This window comes from Mauremys reevesii, linkage group 1 (genome assembly GCF_016161935.1).
Source record: "Mauremys reevesii isolate NIE-2019 linkage group 1, ASM1616193v1, whole genome shotgun sequence".
NCBI lineage: Eukaryota > Metazoa > Chordata > Testudines > Geoemydidae > Mauremys > Mauremys reevesii.
This window is the reverse complement of record NC_052623.1, coordinates 263,072,011-263,085,499: the sequence shown is the minus strand read 5'-3', so window position 1 is coordinate 263,085,499 and position 13,489 is coordinate 263,072,011. Positions and strand designations below refer to the sequence as shown.

The 13,489-nt window shown below is 50.7% G+C and overlaps 1 protein-coding gene across 2 annotated transcripts in view; it reads right to left on the bottom strand.

The window, feature by feature from the left end:
• The window catches only part of POLR3B (RNA polymerase III subunit B), a 130,622-nt gene that overhangs the window by 28,941 nt on the left and 88,192 nt on the right, over positions 1–13,489 (bottom strand). For both annotated transcript variants that reach the window (XM_039514457.1, XM_039514467.1), the window contains exon 23: positions 11,788–11,930. In XM_039514457.1, the coding sequence (XP_039370391.1) occupies positions 11,788–11,930 (143 nt within the window). The remainder of the gene's footprint in view (positions 1–11,787; positions 11,931–13,489) is intronic.

Below are 13,489 nucleotides of genomic sequence, written 5' to 3'. Positions count from 1 at the left end.
CCCCGCAAAGCAACTTGCTCTCTGAAGTCAGAGAATATAGGGTTTTGGAGGCTGCAGCATGTAGAGGTAGAAGTGGTACAGGTTCTCTCTGCTTCTGTAGAATACCTTTATTGTTGATCTCTGGAGAGCAATGAAACCAGGTCCATTGAAATCAGCTTAAAGCAATATTTTATTTCAGAAGATGCACATCAATGGCTCGTGCCAAAAAGTGTTATGATTTTGCCAGAAGTTAAATATTTTTACCTATTCTAATCTTTTATGTAAGGTGTCCAGGAGCATCTATGATGGTTAGGCACCTAATGAAGTTACTACTGCAATACCCAGACTATATTTTTTATACTAACTAGGACATTCATTGCACCAAATACTAACAACATTGTTATTTAATATTTATGTAAGTACAGCTCTCAGAGGCCACAGTCAGGAGCAGGTCTTGGATTGTGTTAAGTGCTGTACAAACAAAACAAAACACCACAACACCCAAAAAACCCACACACACAGCCATGGCCTCTGCCCTCAAAAAGATAACTTTTTTTTTTTTTTTAAACAAAAAGTCTTGCACAACCATCCTTAAATTTTGTGAAAACTCTGAACATCACTTGAAAGACTACACAGGAAGCTTCTTGGAAGGAGGCTCTATAGAAGGCATCTCAACTACTGAACTGTAGCTGCTTTTGCACTAAACAGTGACACAGTGAGTGCCTTGAAGTTGACTTTTGAAGCTAATGACCTCCCCTTCCCTTATTAAAACTGCATTAATATGGCAACAGTCAAAAATAAAATTGGAGACTAACCTGGAGTTTGCCCAAAGGAAAACCAAGGTTTATACTTGGCAGTACAATATAAATCTTCCTTGCTGGCTTTTTACTGTCCTAATGCTTCGAATGACTGTTTTTTCCCCAATAGTGTTAATGGAGTCATCATGGAAAGCTAACAAGGGAATCCAGAAGGTTCAGATGCTTTCCACTTTGGGATTAAAAGCCATCTTGACAATTAAGTCTACCAGGGCAAACTCCTCATTGCTAAGAAAAAGGTCATTAGAGCCATGCCAACAGGAATCCTTCCATTCGGTTTAATTTAGGACACATCTGCCTATACTACAAATTTTTGCCACCAAAAGTTACATTAGCATAAAGCTGCTGCAATTAGTATATTACCTGTGCATACTTGGCTCCTTGCGTGGGCACCGCACACATTCACCAGAAGTGCTTGTTTCAATGCACAGTGCTCTGCACCATGGGTAAGTATCCCAGTGTGCAACCCGCTACCATCCAGTGAGCTGTCTTTTGGGAAGTTTCAGGAATACATGGTGGGGTAGAAATGAGTTGCACAGTGGTGACTGGCAGCAAGGGGTCAACTTCCCAGCACACAACTTTCTCCGCCCCACAGTGTCATTCCTATTCCATAATTTTCATGTTTATTTTGAAAATCCCACAACCTCATGTGGGACTTGGCATTGTCCACCATTGCTCACAGAAGCATGAAGCTAGCACAGCTCTACTCTACTGTCATAAGTGTTGCAAGCACAGGATGCATGATCCTCCAGTATTTGCTGAGCCACAAGAAGAACCTCAGAGAAAAGACGGTTACTCACCGTAGTAACTGTTGTTCTTCGAGATGTGTTGCTCCTATCCATTCCAGTTAGGTGGCATCTCGGAACTTTTTTACCCTAGCAACTCCGGCGGGCCGGCTGGCGCCCCCTTGAGTGGCGCCGCTATGGCGCGTGATATATACCCCAGCCGGCCCGTCCGCTCCTCAGTTCCTTCTTGCCGGCTACTCCGACAGTGGGGAAGGAGGGCGGGTCTGGAATGGATAGGAGCAACACATCTCGAAGAACAACAGTTACTATGGTGAGTAACCGTCTTTTCTTCTTCGAGTGATTGCTCCTATGCATTCCAGTTAGGTGAATCCCAAGCCTTACCTAGGCGGTGGGGTCGGAGTGAGACGTGGCGGAGTGTAATACCGCGGAGCCGAAGGCTGCGTCGTCTTGAGACTGTTGCACCAACGCGTAGTGGGAGGCGAAGGTGTGGACCGAAGACCAGGTGGCCGCTCGACAGATGTCCTGGATTGGAACATTGGCCAGGAAGGCGGCCGACGAGGCGTGCGCCCTCGTCGAGTGTGCAGTGAGGCGAGCAAGCTCGTAGCAGGTCTGGATACACGCAGTGACCCAGGAGGAAATCCGCTGGGAGGATATCGGCTCGCCTTTCATGCGGTCAGCAACCGCTACGAACAGCTGGGGCGAACGCCGGAAGGGCTTAGTCCGATCGATGTAGAAAGCGAGCGCCCTGCGGACGTCGAGGGTATGCAGCTGTTGCTCCCGAGGCGAGGCATGTGGCTTCGGGAAGAACACCGGGAGGAAGATCTCCTGGTTGAGGTGGAATGCTGATACTATCTTCGTGAGGAAGGCCAGATGTGGGCGAAGCTGCACCTTGTCCCCATGGAAGACGGTGTATGGCGGACTAACCGTCAGAGCGCGGAGCTCAGAAACTCGTCTCGCTGATGTAATGGCGATGAGGAAGGCCGTCTTCCAGGAGAGGTAGAGCAGGGAGCACGTGGCTAAGGGCTCGAACGGAGGACCCATCAGCTTGGCCAGCACAAGGTTCAAATCCCAGGTCGGGCGGGTACAAGCGGTCCAGGCCTTTGAGGAAGCGGGAAACCATCTGGTTAGAGAAGATGGACCGACCTTCCACGGATGGACGAAAGGCGGACACTGCTGCCAGGTGAACTCTCAAGGAGAAGACCGCAAGACCTTGCTCCTTAAGGTACCAAAGGTAGTCGAGGATGGTAGGGACCGGGACTACTAATGGATTGAGACCTCGTTGATCACACCAGAGTGCGAATCTCTTCCATTTCGCGAGGTAAGTGGAGCGAGTGGAAGGCTTTCTGCTCTCAAGCAGGACTTGCTGAACTGCCGCGGAACAGTCCCTCTCCGCGTGGGTCAACCACTCAGGTACCAAGCTGTAAGATGGAGGGACTGCAGATTCGGATGGCGGAGTCTGCCAAAGTCCTGGGTGATGAGGTCCGGCCACAAAGGAAGGGGGATGGATTCCCGAACGGAGAGCTCGAGCAGCAGGGTGTACCAGTGGTGCCTCGGCCAGGCCGGCGCTACGAGTATGACATGGGCTCTGTCCCTCCGAAGCTTCAGGAGCACTCGGTGCACGAGCGGGAACGGAGGGAAGGCGTAGAGGAGGCGATCCGTCCAGGGGTAAAGGAAGGCGTCCGACAGGGAGCCTGGCAAGCGACCCTGGTATGAGCAAAACAGGTGGCACTTCCTGTTCCCCCTGGAGGCGAATAGGTCTATTTGGGGAAACCCCCACCTCCGGAAGATTGTGTGGACGACATCTGGATGGAGGGACCACTCGTGGGAGAGGAACGACCTGCTGAGATGGTCGGCCAGCGTGTTCTGCACTCCCGGAAGAAAGGACGCTTCCAGGTGAATGGAGTGGGTCACGCAGAAGTCCCACAGGAGCAAGGCTTCCTTGCAGAGGAGGGAGGAGCGTGCTCCACCCTGCTTGTTCACGTAGAACATTGCTGTGGTGTTGTCCGTGAACACTGTCACACAGCGGCGTTGCAGGTGGGTGCAGAAGGTGCGACAGGCCAGACGGATCGCTCGCAGCTCGCGGACATTGATGTGCAGGGCGAGCTCCTGGGGCGACCACAGGCCTTGGGTGTGAAGATCGCCCAGGTGAGCTCCCCAACCGAGCGCTGAGGCATCCGTGGTCAGAGTGGCCGACGGACGAGAAGGGTGGAACGGGACTCCGGCACACACGACCTCCGGGTCGAGCCACCAGCTGAGGGACTCGAGTGTCGGCCTGGTGACCGTGACCACCATGTCGATGATGTCTCGACGCAAGCCAAGACTGGAACGGGCGGAGGTGGAGCCGCGCGTATGCGGTGACATACGTGCATGAAGCCATGTGGCCCAGGAGGCTGAGGCAGGAGCGCACCGTCGTGGTCGGAAAGGTGACGAGGTCCCCGATGACGGAGACCATCGTCTGGTGTCGAGCGCGAGGGAGACAGGCCCTGGCCACCGTGGAGTCGAGGACCGCTCCAATGAACTCTACTCGCTGTGACGGAATCAAAGTGGACTTCTCGGCGTTGATGAGAAGACCGAGCCGCTGAAAGAGGGACAGGATTTCTGTCATCTGGCCCATCACGAGCTGTCGAGACTGCCCTCGAACCAGCCAGTCGTCGAGATATGGGTAGACGTGTATCTGATGACGTCGGAGGGCTGCGGCAACTACCGCCATGCATTTGGTAAATACCCTCGGTGCGGTGGAGAGTCCGAACGGCAACACGGCGAACTGGTAGTGGGTGTTGTTGACCACAAACCAGAGATAATGACGATGGGGAGGATAGATTGCGACATGGAAGTAGGTGTCCTTCATGTCGAGGGCGGCAAACCAATCTCCCGGATCCAGAGAGGGAATGATGGTCCCCAAGGTGACCATGCGAAACTTGGGCTTGAGCAGGTACTTGTTCAGCTCGCGAAGGTCCAGGATAGGACGTAGCCCCCCTTTCACCTTGGGGATGAGAAAATAACGGGAGTAGAATCCCCTGCCCCGCCTGTCTTGAGGCACTGCTTCTATGGCACCCACGCTCAACAGAGTCTGAACCTCTTGTAAGAGGACTTGCTCGTGAGAGGGGTCCCTGAAGAGGGACAGGGAAGGTGGGTGGGTAGGTGGGGGTGAAACAAATTGCAGGCGGTATCCCGACTGGACTGTTTGAAGCACCCAGTTGTCTGTTGTTAATTGGGACCACACCGAAAAGAAATGGGAAAGGCGGTTGTAAAATAACGGGGAAGGATCCAGTAGGGAGAGTGATGGGCCGCATCAAAGGCCTGCTTGGCCCCTGAGGGCCTTGGAAGAGGCCTGGCCTGGTTACGCCGGAAGGACGACGGCGATTTTGAGCCGGCTATTATATGGTGCTGATAGAAGGGCCGGGAGGGTTGCTGCGGAAGGACCTGCGCCGTGTGCATCCCGAGGGTGCGGATGGCTTCAGGGTCTGGATCCGAGAATCCGTCTTCTCGGAGAAGAGACCCTGTGTGTCAAAGGGCAGGTCCTGCAGAGTATACTGCATCTCCGGCGCAGGGTGGAGGACTGCAGCCAGGCGGAGGCTAAGGTCCGAGCTCCGGAGTCCGCAGCGTCGAGGGCAGCCGTGATGGAGGACCTAGATGATCTCCTGCCCTCTTCCAACAGCGCCGCGAACTCCTGGCGGGAGGCTGATGGCAGGAGCTCTGTGAACAGATGTCATAGACATACCTGGCGAGGAGGACCATCTGGTTAGCAATGCGCATCTGCAAACCGCCTGCCGAGTAGACCTTGCGGCCTAGCAGGTCCATGCGCCGGGCGTCCTTGGACTTAGGCACAGGGGCAGGTTGACACCGATTGCACAACCAGCGAGTCCGGGTCGGGTGGGTATAAAGGTACTCGGGGAACCGAGTATTTACGTTCAACCCCGCGGGCCATGGGAGGAATGGATGCGGGTGTTTGCCAGAGCGTGGTGGCGTTTTTTTGGATTGTTCTGACAAAGGGCAACGCCACGCGCATGGGAGCGTCCGCGCCCACCACATTGGTAATGGGGTCCTCGTCCTCCTGGACCTCCACTACTGGGAGATCCATGGCCGTCGCCACCCGGCGAAGCAGGTCCTGGTGGGCCTTCAGGTCAATGGGCGGCGGTTCCTTGGCTGAAGCACCGGCCGCCGCCTCGTCCGGGGAGGACGATGAGGACAAGCCCTGCACTACGGCCTCCGCCGCAGGGGCTGTTGACTGCGCCTCGGCCGGATCATGTTGCATGGAGGACTGGTGGTCCGGTGGAACGGAGGGCTCGCGTCGAGGAGAAGGAGCCGGCCAGCTAACCGTCACCTCGGGGACCCTGCGCTCGGAGTCCAAGTCTTTCATTCATGCTGGGCCCAGGGAACCCAGAAGCCCCACCGTTGAGACCCCTGAGGATCGCCGTGTGGGGTCGGTGGCAGGTGCGCGGTGCTGTCCACGCCGGAGGCCACCGATGCTGGGCGGGATGGCCAAGGAGGTGCTGAGGCGCTGACAGATTGTATAGCCGAAGGCGGCAGTCTCTCCGCAGACGGTACTGAGGGATGGCGTGAGTACCTGTGCCAGGAGCTTGACCGGTGCCGGAGCTCGACCGAGCGGGATCTGCGGTGCCGGGAGTGGCTGCAGGAGTCGCGATGTCGGGAGCGGCGCGGGACTGAGACCTCGGTGGTGCCGACGCGACGGCGATCGGGACCTGGATCGGTGCCGGAGCGAAGCGGTACCGAGATGACGACGACCGACTCGACCGACCGGGCGCGGCGCGGCGACGGTACGCCGGGGCGCGGGCGTGCGATCGAATGGCGAAGGCGAGCGATCCGCAGAGGGCGGCTGGATCATCATCGCCGGCTTTCCGACGGACGCGACAGCCCGCACCGGCGGTGCCGGGGGCCGGAGGCTCGGTGCCTCTACGAGCTGTATCAGCTCATGCGCCGCAGAGAATGTCTCCGGCGTCGACGGCAGTCGTGGCTCAACCGCGGATGGTGCCGGGGAGCGTGGCGGTGCCGGACTCGACGGCCCTTGCAGCGCCGGAGTCAACGGTCCGGTGCCTGCCTGGCGCACGGCCACCGCGGGAGTCGCAGATGGCGCAATAGTCATGGCTGAGTCCTGCGCGTGGGACTTAGCGATAGCCTTTGCTAGCCTGCGCTTCCTAGCAGGCGAAAGGGAGCGGTGCCGGGTCTTCTCAGTTCCTGACTGAGGCTGCGGTGCCGCGGTGCCAGAGCGGCTCGGAGCAGCCGGTGCGCTCTGCACCGATGAGGCTCTCGGTGCCGGCGCGGCCGGTGCCGGGGGCTGTAGCGACGCCTCCATAAGGAGCTGCTTTAGTCTATTGTCCCGCGGCTTGAAGGCGGAACAGATCTGGCACTTGTCTGTGCGATGACCCTCGCCGAGGCAACGAAGACAGGCGTCATGCGGGTCCCCGATCGGCATAGGCCTCTGGCAGATTGCGCAGGGCTTAAAGCCCGGTGCCTTGGGCATGAGCCCGCACCAGGGAAGGAAAGGGAGGGAAACCCCCCTAACCTTATCACTAAACCTAACTAACTAACTATAACTATAACAACTAACTATACGTACTATGATAACTATATACAAAAAACCTTTAGCGAGAGCTAGGGTAGTGGAGGACAGAGAGCACTCCACAGTTCCAACTGGCCGTCACGGGCGGTAAGAAGGAACTGAGGAGCGGACGGGCCGGCTGGGGTATATATCACGGGAGTTGCTAGGTAAAGTTCTGAGATGCCGAACTGGAATGCATAGGAGCAATCACTCGAAGAACATCATGATGGATTTCCTGGAGTTCAGACTGCTTGGGACATAGCAAGTACCAACTCAAGATTGTTGGTGGCATTCATGGAGCAGCTGTACATGGTGGAGTGCCTCTTCTGAGCCTGAGAAACAAGCACTGACTGTGGGATTGCATCAGAATGCGAACTTGTGTTGATGAGCAGTGGCTGTAGAATTTTTGGATGCACAAGGACACATTCCTGAATTTGTGTGCTGAGCTCATCCCAGCCCTCCAGCGCAGGGACACCAGGATGAGACCTGCAATCACAATGGGGAAGGAAGTGGTGATTGCACTGTGGAAACTTGCAACGCTGGATTGCTACCAGTCAGTGGAAAATAATTTTGGAGTTGGAAAATCCACCGTTGAGGGTTGATGTCATGCAACTGTGTGGGGCTATTAATCACCTGTGTGATGGTGTCCACTCACCATAGCAGGGCCTTCCGCTGGCTGTCACAGGGATTAGCTCTGCCAGCCGTGCACCCTCTCCTTGTGGTGCCTCTCCCATCATCTTCTCTGCCTGTAGACTCGCCTAGCAAGGCATTTCAAAAGTGTGCAGGACTTTAAAGGGGGGCAGAGGGGGTGTGCCTTCTGTAAACCCCCTGAGCAGTGGAGTTCACAATTGTGACCAGTGTGTCAGGCATTGTAGGATAGCTGCCAAAAGACTGTTCAGGTCAACATAAGTATTACAGTGTCTATACAGGCATTTTGTCAAGCTCAATACATTGCCTATGTCAGTGTAATAGTGAGCTTATGTCAGTGGGAGACAAATTTAAGTGTAGACACATGCACAATTAAGTTGATGAAAGGGGATTTACGCTGGACCTAATTGTAGTGTAGACCAGGCCTTAGAGATAGAAATAAATAAAACAGGATTTCCTCAGAATGCAGCAGGTTACATGCAAGTCAGTAACCAATGGCCTTTCAAAGCTTCTTACATCTTTACGTGCAGCCAAAATTGCTAACCCACACAGAAATGTCACTGTGTTTCAGTTTCTCCACTTCGTAAAAACAAGTGGAAAAGAAATTTGCAGTTTGCGATTTTCTTGTACAGGAGTTAGGGAATCCTCAGCTTATGAGCATTACTGATCATTTATTGATGAGAGATAAGCACTTTTTAATTGTAAATCATAGGACCAGGATTAAAACTGAGAACAGTTAGTTGGTGTTTAAGGAATTTGCATTGGTTTATTTATTTATGTACTGATATAACCCCTACCACCATAGAATCCAGAAACTCCCATTTACTGCTATTTCTATTTTTAAATCCCTCTCTTGCTTCCTTCCCAGCCTGTCAGAGAAAAAGCTGGATTAATTGGGTGTCTGTGCAGGTGGGTGGGTAGGTATCTGAAGGTACGGTGTAGACATTATTGAGGGAGAGACAACTCAAAAGGACTGGAGTTCTGCCTTTACTCCTGTACCTAGTGAGGCCCATGGTCATTTATCTCTTGTGAGAGGGAGCACCAAAGCCTACATCCAGCTTCTGTGAAAACTTCATCTCCTGTCTTATAAGCCTGAGTGTAAGGATTCCGATGGAATGCACCTGTCAAGAGGGGTCACAGACATGGAGGAAGAGGTGATCTCTCAGGTAGCTATGACTAATCCCACAAAGGGCTTTGAATAGGAAGAGAGTTTGTATTGGACTGTATTCAATGGAGAACTAGTGCAGAGAGTGGAAGGACTAGGGTGATATGATCATGGCAGCCTGCACTGCTAAGCAGACAGGCTGCTGCAGTTCCAGTAGTCAAACCTGGAGGTCATAAGTATGTGGATGACTGTGGCCAGATCCATGTCTGGTAGGATGGGAAGACGTGTTCTGTTTGGCCATAGACAGAAATGTGCATTTTTTTGCTGCCATGACTGGTTAGGTAATCCAGTAGCACTGACGGGCACAAAAGGACCCCAAGCCTATGGACTGCCTATCTGCTCTGAGGAAAGAAGTTACCAGTAGTGTGAAATATATATAGGAGACAAGTTCTTTGAAGTGTTTTACTTTCTACTATCATCACCTCACTCTTGTGTGGGTTTAGCTTTAGCCAGATGCTCTTCATCCACTTGTTGATTCAGGTAGACACCAAGAAAGCGATTCAATTGGATGTTGTGCGCATATTGCTGGCATTCAGCCCATGTCATCTCACTGGCTCTCCCAAGGCCTTTACACAGATGTAGAATAATATGAGAGAGAGAGAGAGAGAGAGGACTCATACTGATGGGACTGCATATACGAGGGCACTAGAGCTAATGAGGAACTCCTGTCCCTAACAACCCTTTGGGTTCAGTCTGAGGGCAAAGGTATGAGCCATTATAGTGAGTTTTGATTCACCTGAAGCCTCTTGAAGGTGGCAGAGGGTGATTTGATAATAATCAATAATCTAAAATGCTGCAAAGAGGTTGAGTAAGAGGAGTATGAACATACTTCCCTTGTATAAGGACAGCAGGAAGTTATCCATTGAAGCAAAAAGTGCTATCTCTCTACCATATCCTGGCCTGAAGCCTGAATAAGAGGAGTCCAGAGTCCTAGCAAAGAGAGGCCTCAGATTGTGAGACACTGATCCTTAGTTCATGCAGTAATTAGAACTGGTCATGTAACATTCACCTAAACTTGGACAAATTTATTTGAAAGTGTCAGATTCAACAGTTTCCTCCATTATTCACACAGGTGTAGCGATCACTATATTCCTCCCCACTCCATTTTGCTCTAGATGTGACTTTGGCAGACATTGACTCATGCTGCTGGAGTTGAGAGATTAATGCTTTACATCATTTGAATGCTGGTTTCAATTTCTCAGATGTCAGGCAGCACTGAATTTTAGTTCTGGTGGTTCTTGAAATGGTAGCAGCTAAATTCACATAATAAGTGAAAGGGGCGTACATGGTAAGTGATCAGAGTGGGATTTTAAGGTCAAATATCTTTAAAAATTGAAGCAAACTGGCCTGGCCAATTTGTTTCAAACTTTATAAACAAACACCCCCTGCCCTCCACACCCTCCTCTGGCATGAAATTGAGTAGGAATGTTCTCAAGCCAAAATAAGATTAAAAACAATTAAACAAAGTTACAGTATGTCAGGACTAGTATAGCACTCACAATAAAGTAGTATTTGCAACCCTAACTACAGTCATACCCATGACTATTTGAATAATCAATAAAATTCTATATTTGCCGCAGAATAGATTATATCCCGATGTAAAAATTTAAACCAAGCACACATTGTCTCATTATGGGGTCAAATGGGTTGAAAATGATTTTAAAAGCAGTTTATCATTCCCTCTCCCTTGAAACTCTCTGCTTCTCGAGCTTCTGAAACTGTACTCTCTTGAGGCCTGATTCAGCGCCATTAAGGGAACTTTTGCCATTGCTTTCAATGCACACAGGATCAAGCCCCTGGTTCTCATCCTATCCCTGACTACTCCTTTAATGTCCAATCCTGTATGTGGCTGAGCAGCTCCCTTGAAAGTGTTGACTATCCTTAACAATCATTAATTTTAAAAGGAATTGAGGTCACCCAGTGCTCTCCAGAGGTGCTCAGTTCCCACAGAACGTACTAAGGACCTAATCCTGGAAGGGGTACTTCTCCTCCCCCTTTCTGGTCTCTGTTGGTGCACCTCAGAACTCTATTCTTGGTCAACTTCTCCCTCTACATCCTGGCTTGGATTGACGTCATCTAGTCACCTACCTCCATGCTGATGATTCTCAGATATACCTTTCCATTTCTCACCCTGTCTTCAGAATTGAATTTTTGACTTCCTCTCCACTCTTTCTGGATAACCCATGACAAACTTATTAAAAACATGACTAAAATCACATGTCCTTAAAAGAGAATTCTCCCCATCCTCTTTCTTGGTCATGAATGGTGACTCCAACGTCTTTCAGGCTCATAACGTTGGTATGCTTACTTCCATCGACCTCCTTCCTCATTTCCTCCCATACAGTTACTAAATTAGGCAATTTCAACAGACTATGTGATAATATATGTTTTTCTAGTAGTAACACTTGTACACCAGGCCTCGCAAACGGACCTAATGAGAACAGGAAACGGGAAACGGGCTATAGGCTGAAAGCAAGCTCTTTTTTGATTAAGGACAGGCCTACACTTAAAATGCTGCAGCAGTTGCACTGCTGTAGTGCTACAGTGAAGACGCTACTATGCTGATCGGAGATCTTCTCCCATAGTTAATTCACCTCCACGAGAGGTGGTAGCTGTGTTGATGGGAGACACAGTGTTGTCTACACCGAGGATTAGGTCAATATAACCAAGTCGCTCAGGGGTGTGGATTTTTCACACCCCTGAGCGACACAGTTATACCAATGTAAATTTGTAGTGTAGACCTGACCTAAGTCAGTCTCAGTCCATAAAAATTCAAACCACATTTTACTACATACTCATATCATTTGAGGAGAAAATATAAAAGCTTCCATTACATCTAATTACCAATATACAGTTCAATAAAAAGACTCTTACCTTTTTGTCCATGACGACTGCTAAATTTATCTCCAATTTCTGGACGTCTAGTTTGTCTCAACAACATTTTGATCAAAAAAGCATCCTCTGCATTTGAAGAGATCATTACTTTCTCAATATATGAATCAGTTGCTCCTTTGTATCTAATAGAGAGACAAAAACACCTAGAGTGACCAGATAGAAAAAGTGTGAAAAATCAGGACAAGGAGTGGGGGCCTAATAGGCACCTATATAAGAAAAAGCCCCAAATGTCCGGACTGTCCCTATAAAATTGGGACCTATGGTCACCTTAAAAACACCATTTAAATGTATATACACATAGAACCAAGTGAAATTTATGAAGAGAAATGTATAGATCAGCAGGTTTCTGACTGTAAATGTAAATTTTGTGGGTGGTATGTATATGGAAGGCCACTGAAGCAAAATTGTAATATAGAATTCAAAAGACGGATGTATTCCTGGAGAACAGAGGCATTAAAAAGGCATAGCAAAAGAGCAAGAAGGTGGGATTAAGGTCAAATACAAGACAGCAGGTATAGTCTGATGGCCTCTTCCAGATAAAGTCTCTTTATATATTGTACATTGCTGGATTTTCCATAAGAATCAATAACTGCCCAAACCAAATTACAGGTTTATATTTGCAATAAGGAAGTCAGGGAATAAAGTGAGAGCAGAGAACAAAAATTAAGTCACCAATATCCCTCACTCAAATGTCAACTATTTCAAGTTGTGTTTGTTAAATAATGAAAAAACAATCGAATATTTTCATTTCCCCCTGCACTATGCAGAAGGAGAGTTGTATCAAATAACAGGTGCCAGTCGCAATGGATGCCAGTACATGGGCAGAAATACTACATGATATATACTCCTGAGGGCATTCTGCACCAAAAAATTAAAAATTCTGTGTAAAAAAAAATTAAAATACTGCACACAATATTTTAAAGTAATGCAAAATTCTGCAAGTTTTATTTGTCAATAAATACAAGCAGAGGCTCCAGCATGGCAGTGGGGAGCAAAGGCCACTGGCTGCATGAAGGTGGGAGATCACCCTGCAACCCTACCACCCCTGGGACATGGACTCAGCGGTGAGGCTGCACCTGACCCTGACACAGCACAAGCCTGGGCCTGCCCCAGAAACACCTTGGGGCCCTGCCCCTCTGCACCAGGCGCACGGCAGGCATGCTCAACCAGGCAGGATCCAACTCTGAAAGGACTCAGTGTGTGGGGGGGAATCCAGGTGTGGGGTGAGAGGGTTCTGTGTGGGACAATCTGAGTGCAGGCAGCTCAGTGGGGATCTGGATGCACAGAGGGGCGGGCGGCTCCAGGTGCAGTGGCAACGGGACTCTGCAGGGGCTTCCAGGTGAAGGTGGTTGGGGCTCAGCAAAAGGGTCTGGAAGTGGGGGTCTCAGCAGGGGAGTCTGGGTGCTGGGGGAGTGGGACTTGGTGGGGATCTGGGTGCAGCTAGTTAGGGGTCAGTGGCAGGGGGTCTGGATGTGGGGGCTCAGGATGGTGCAGGGTGGTGGGGGTCATCAGGTTGGGGGTTTGAGTGCAGGAAGCTCAATCAGAGGTGGTCTGGGTGCAGGGGTGGGGGTCCAGAGGCAGGGGGACTCCAGATGCAGGGGTTGATGTTCAGTGGGGTGGGGTTTAGGTATGGACAGTTAGGGGGATACTGGGTGTACAGGGTGAGGCTTGGCAGGGATGT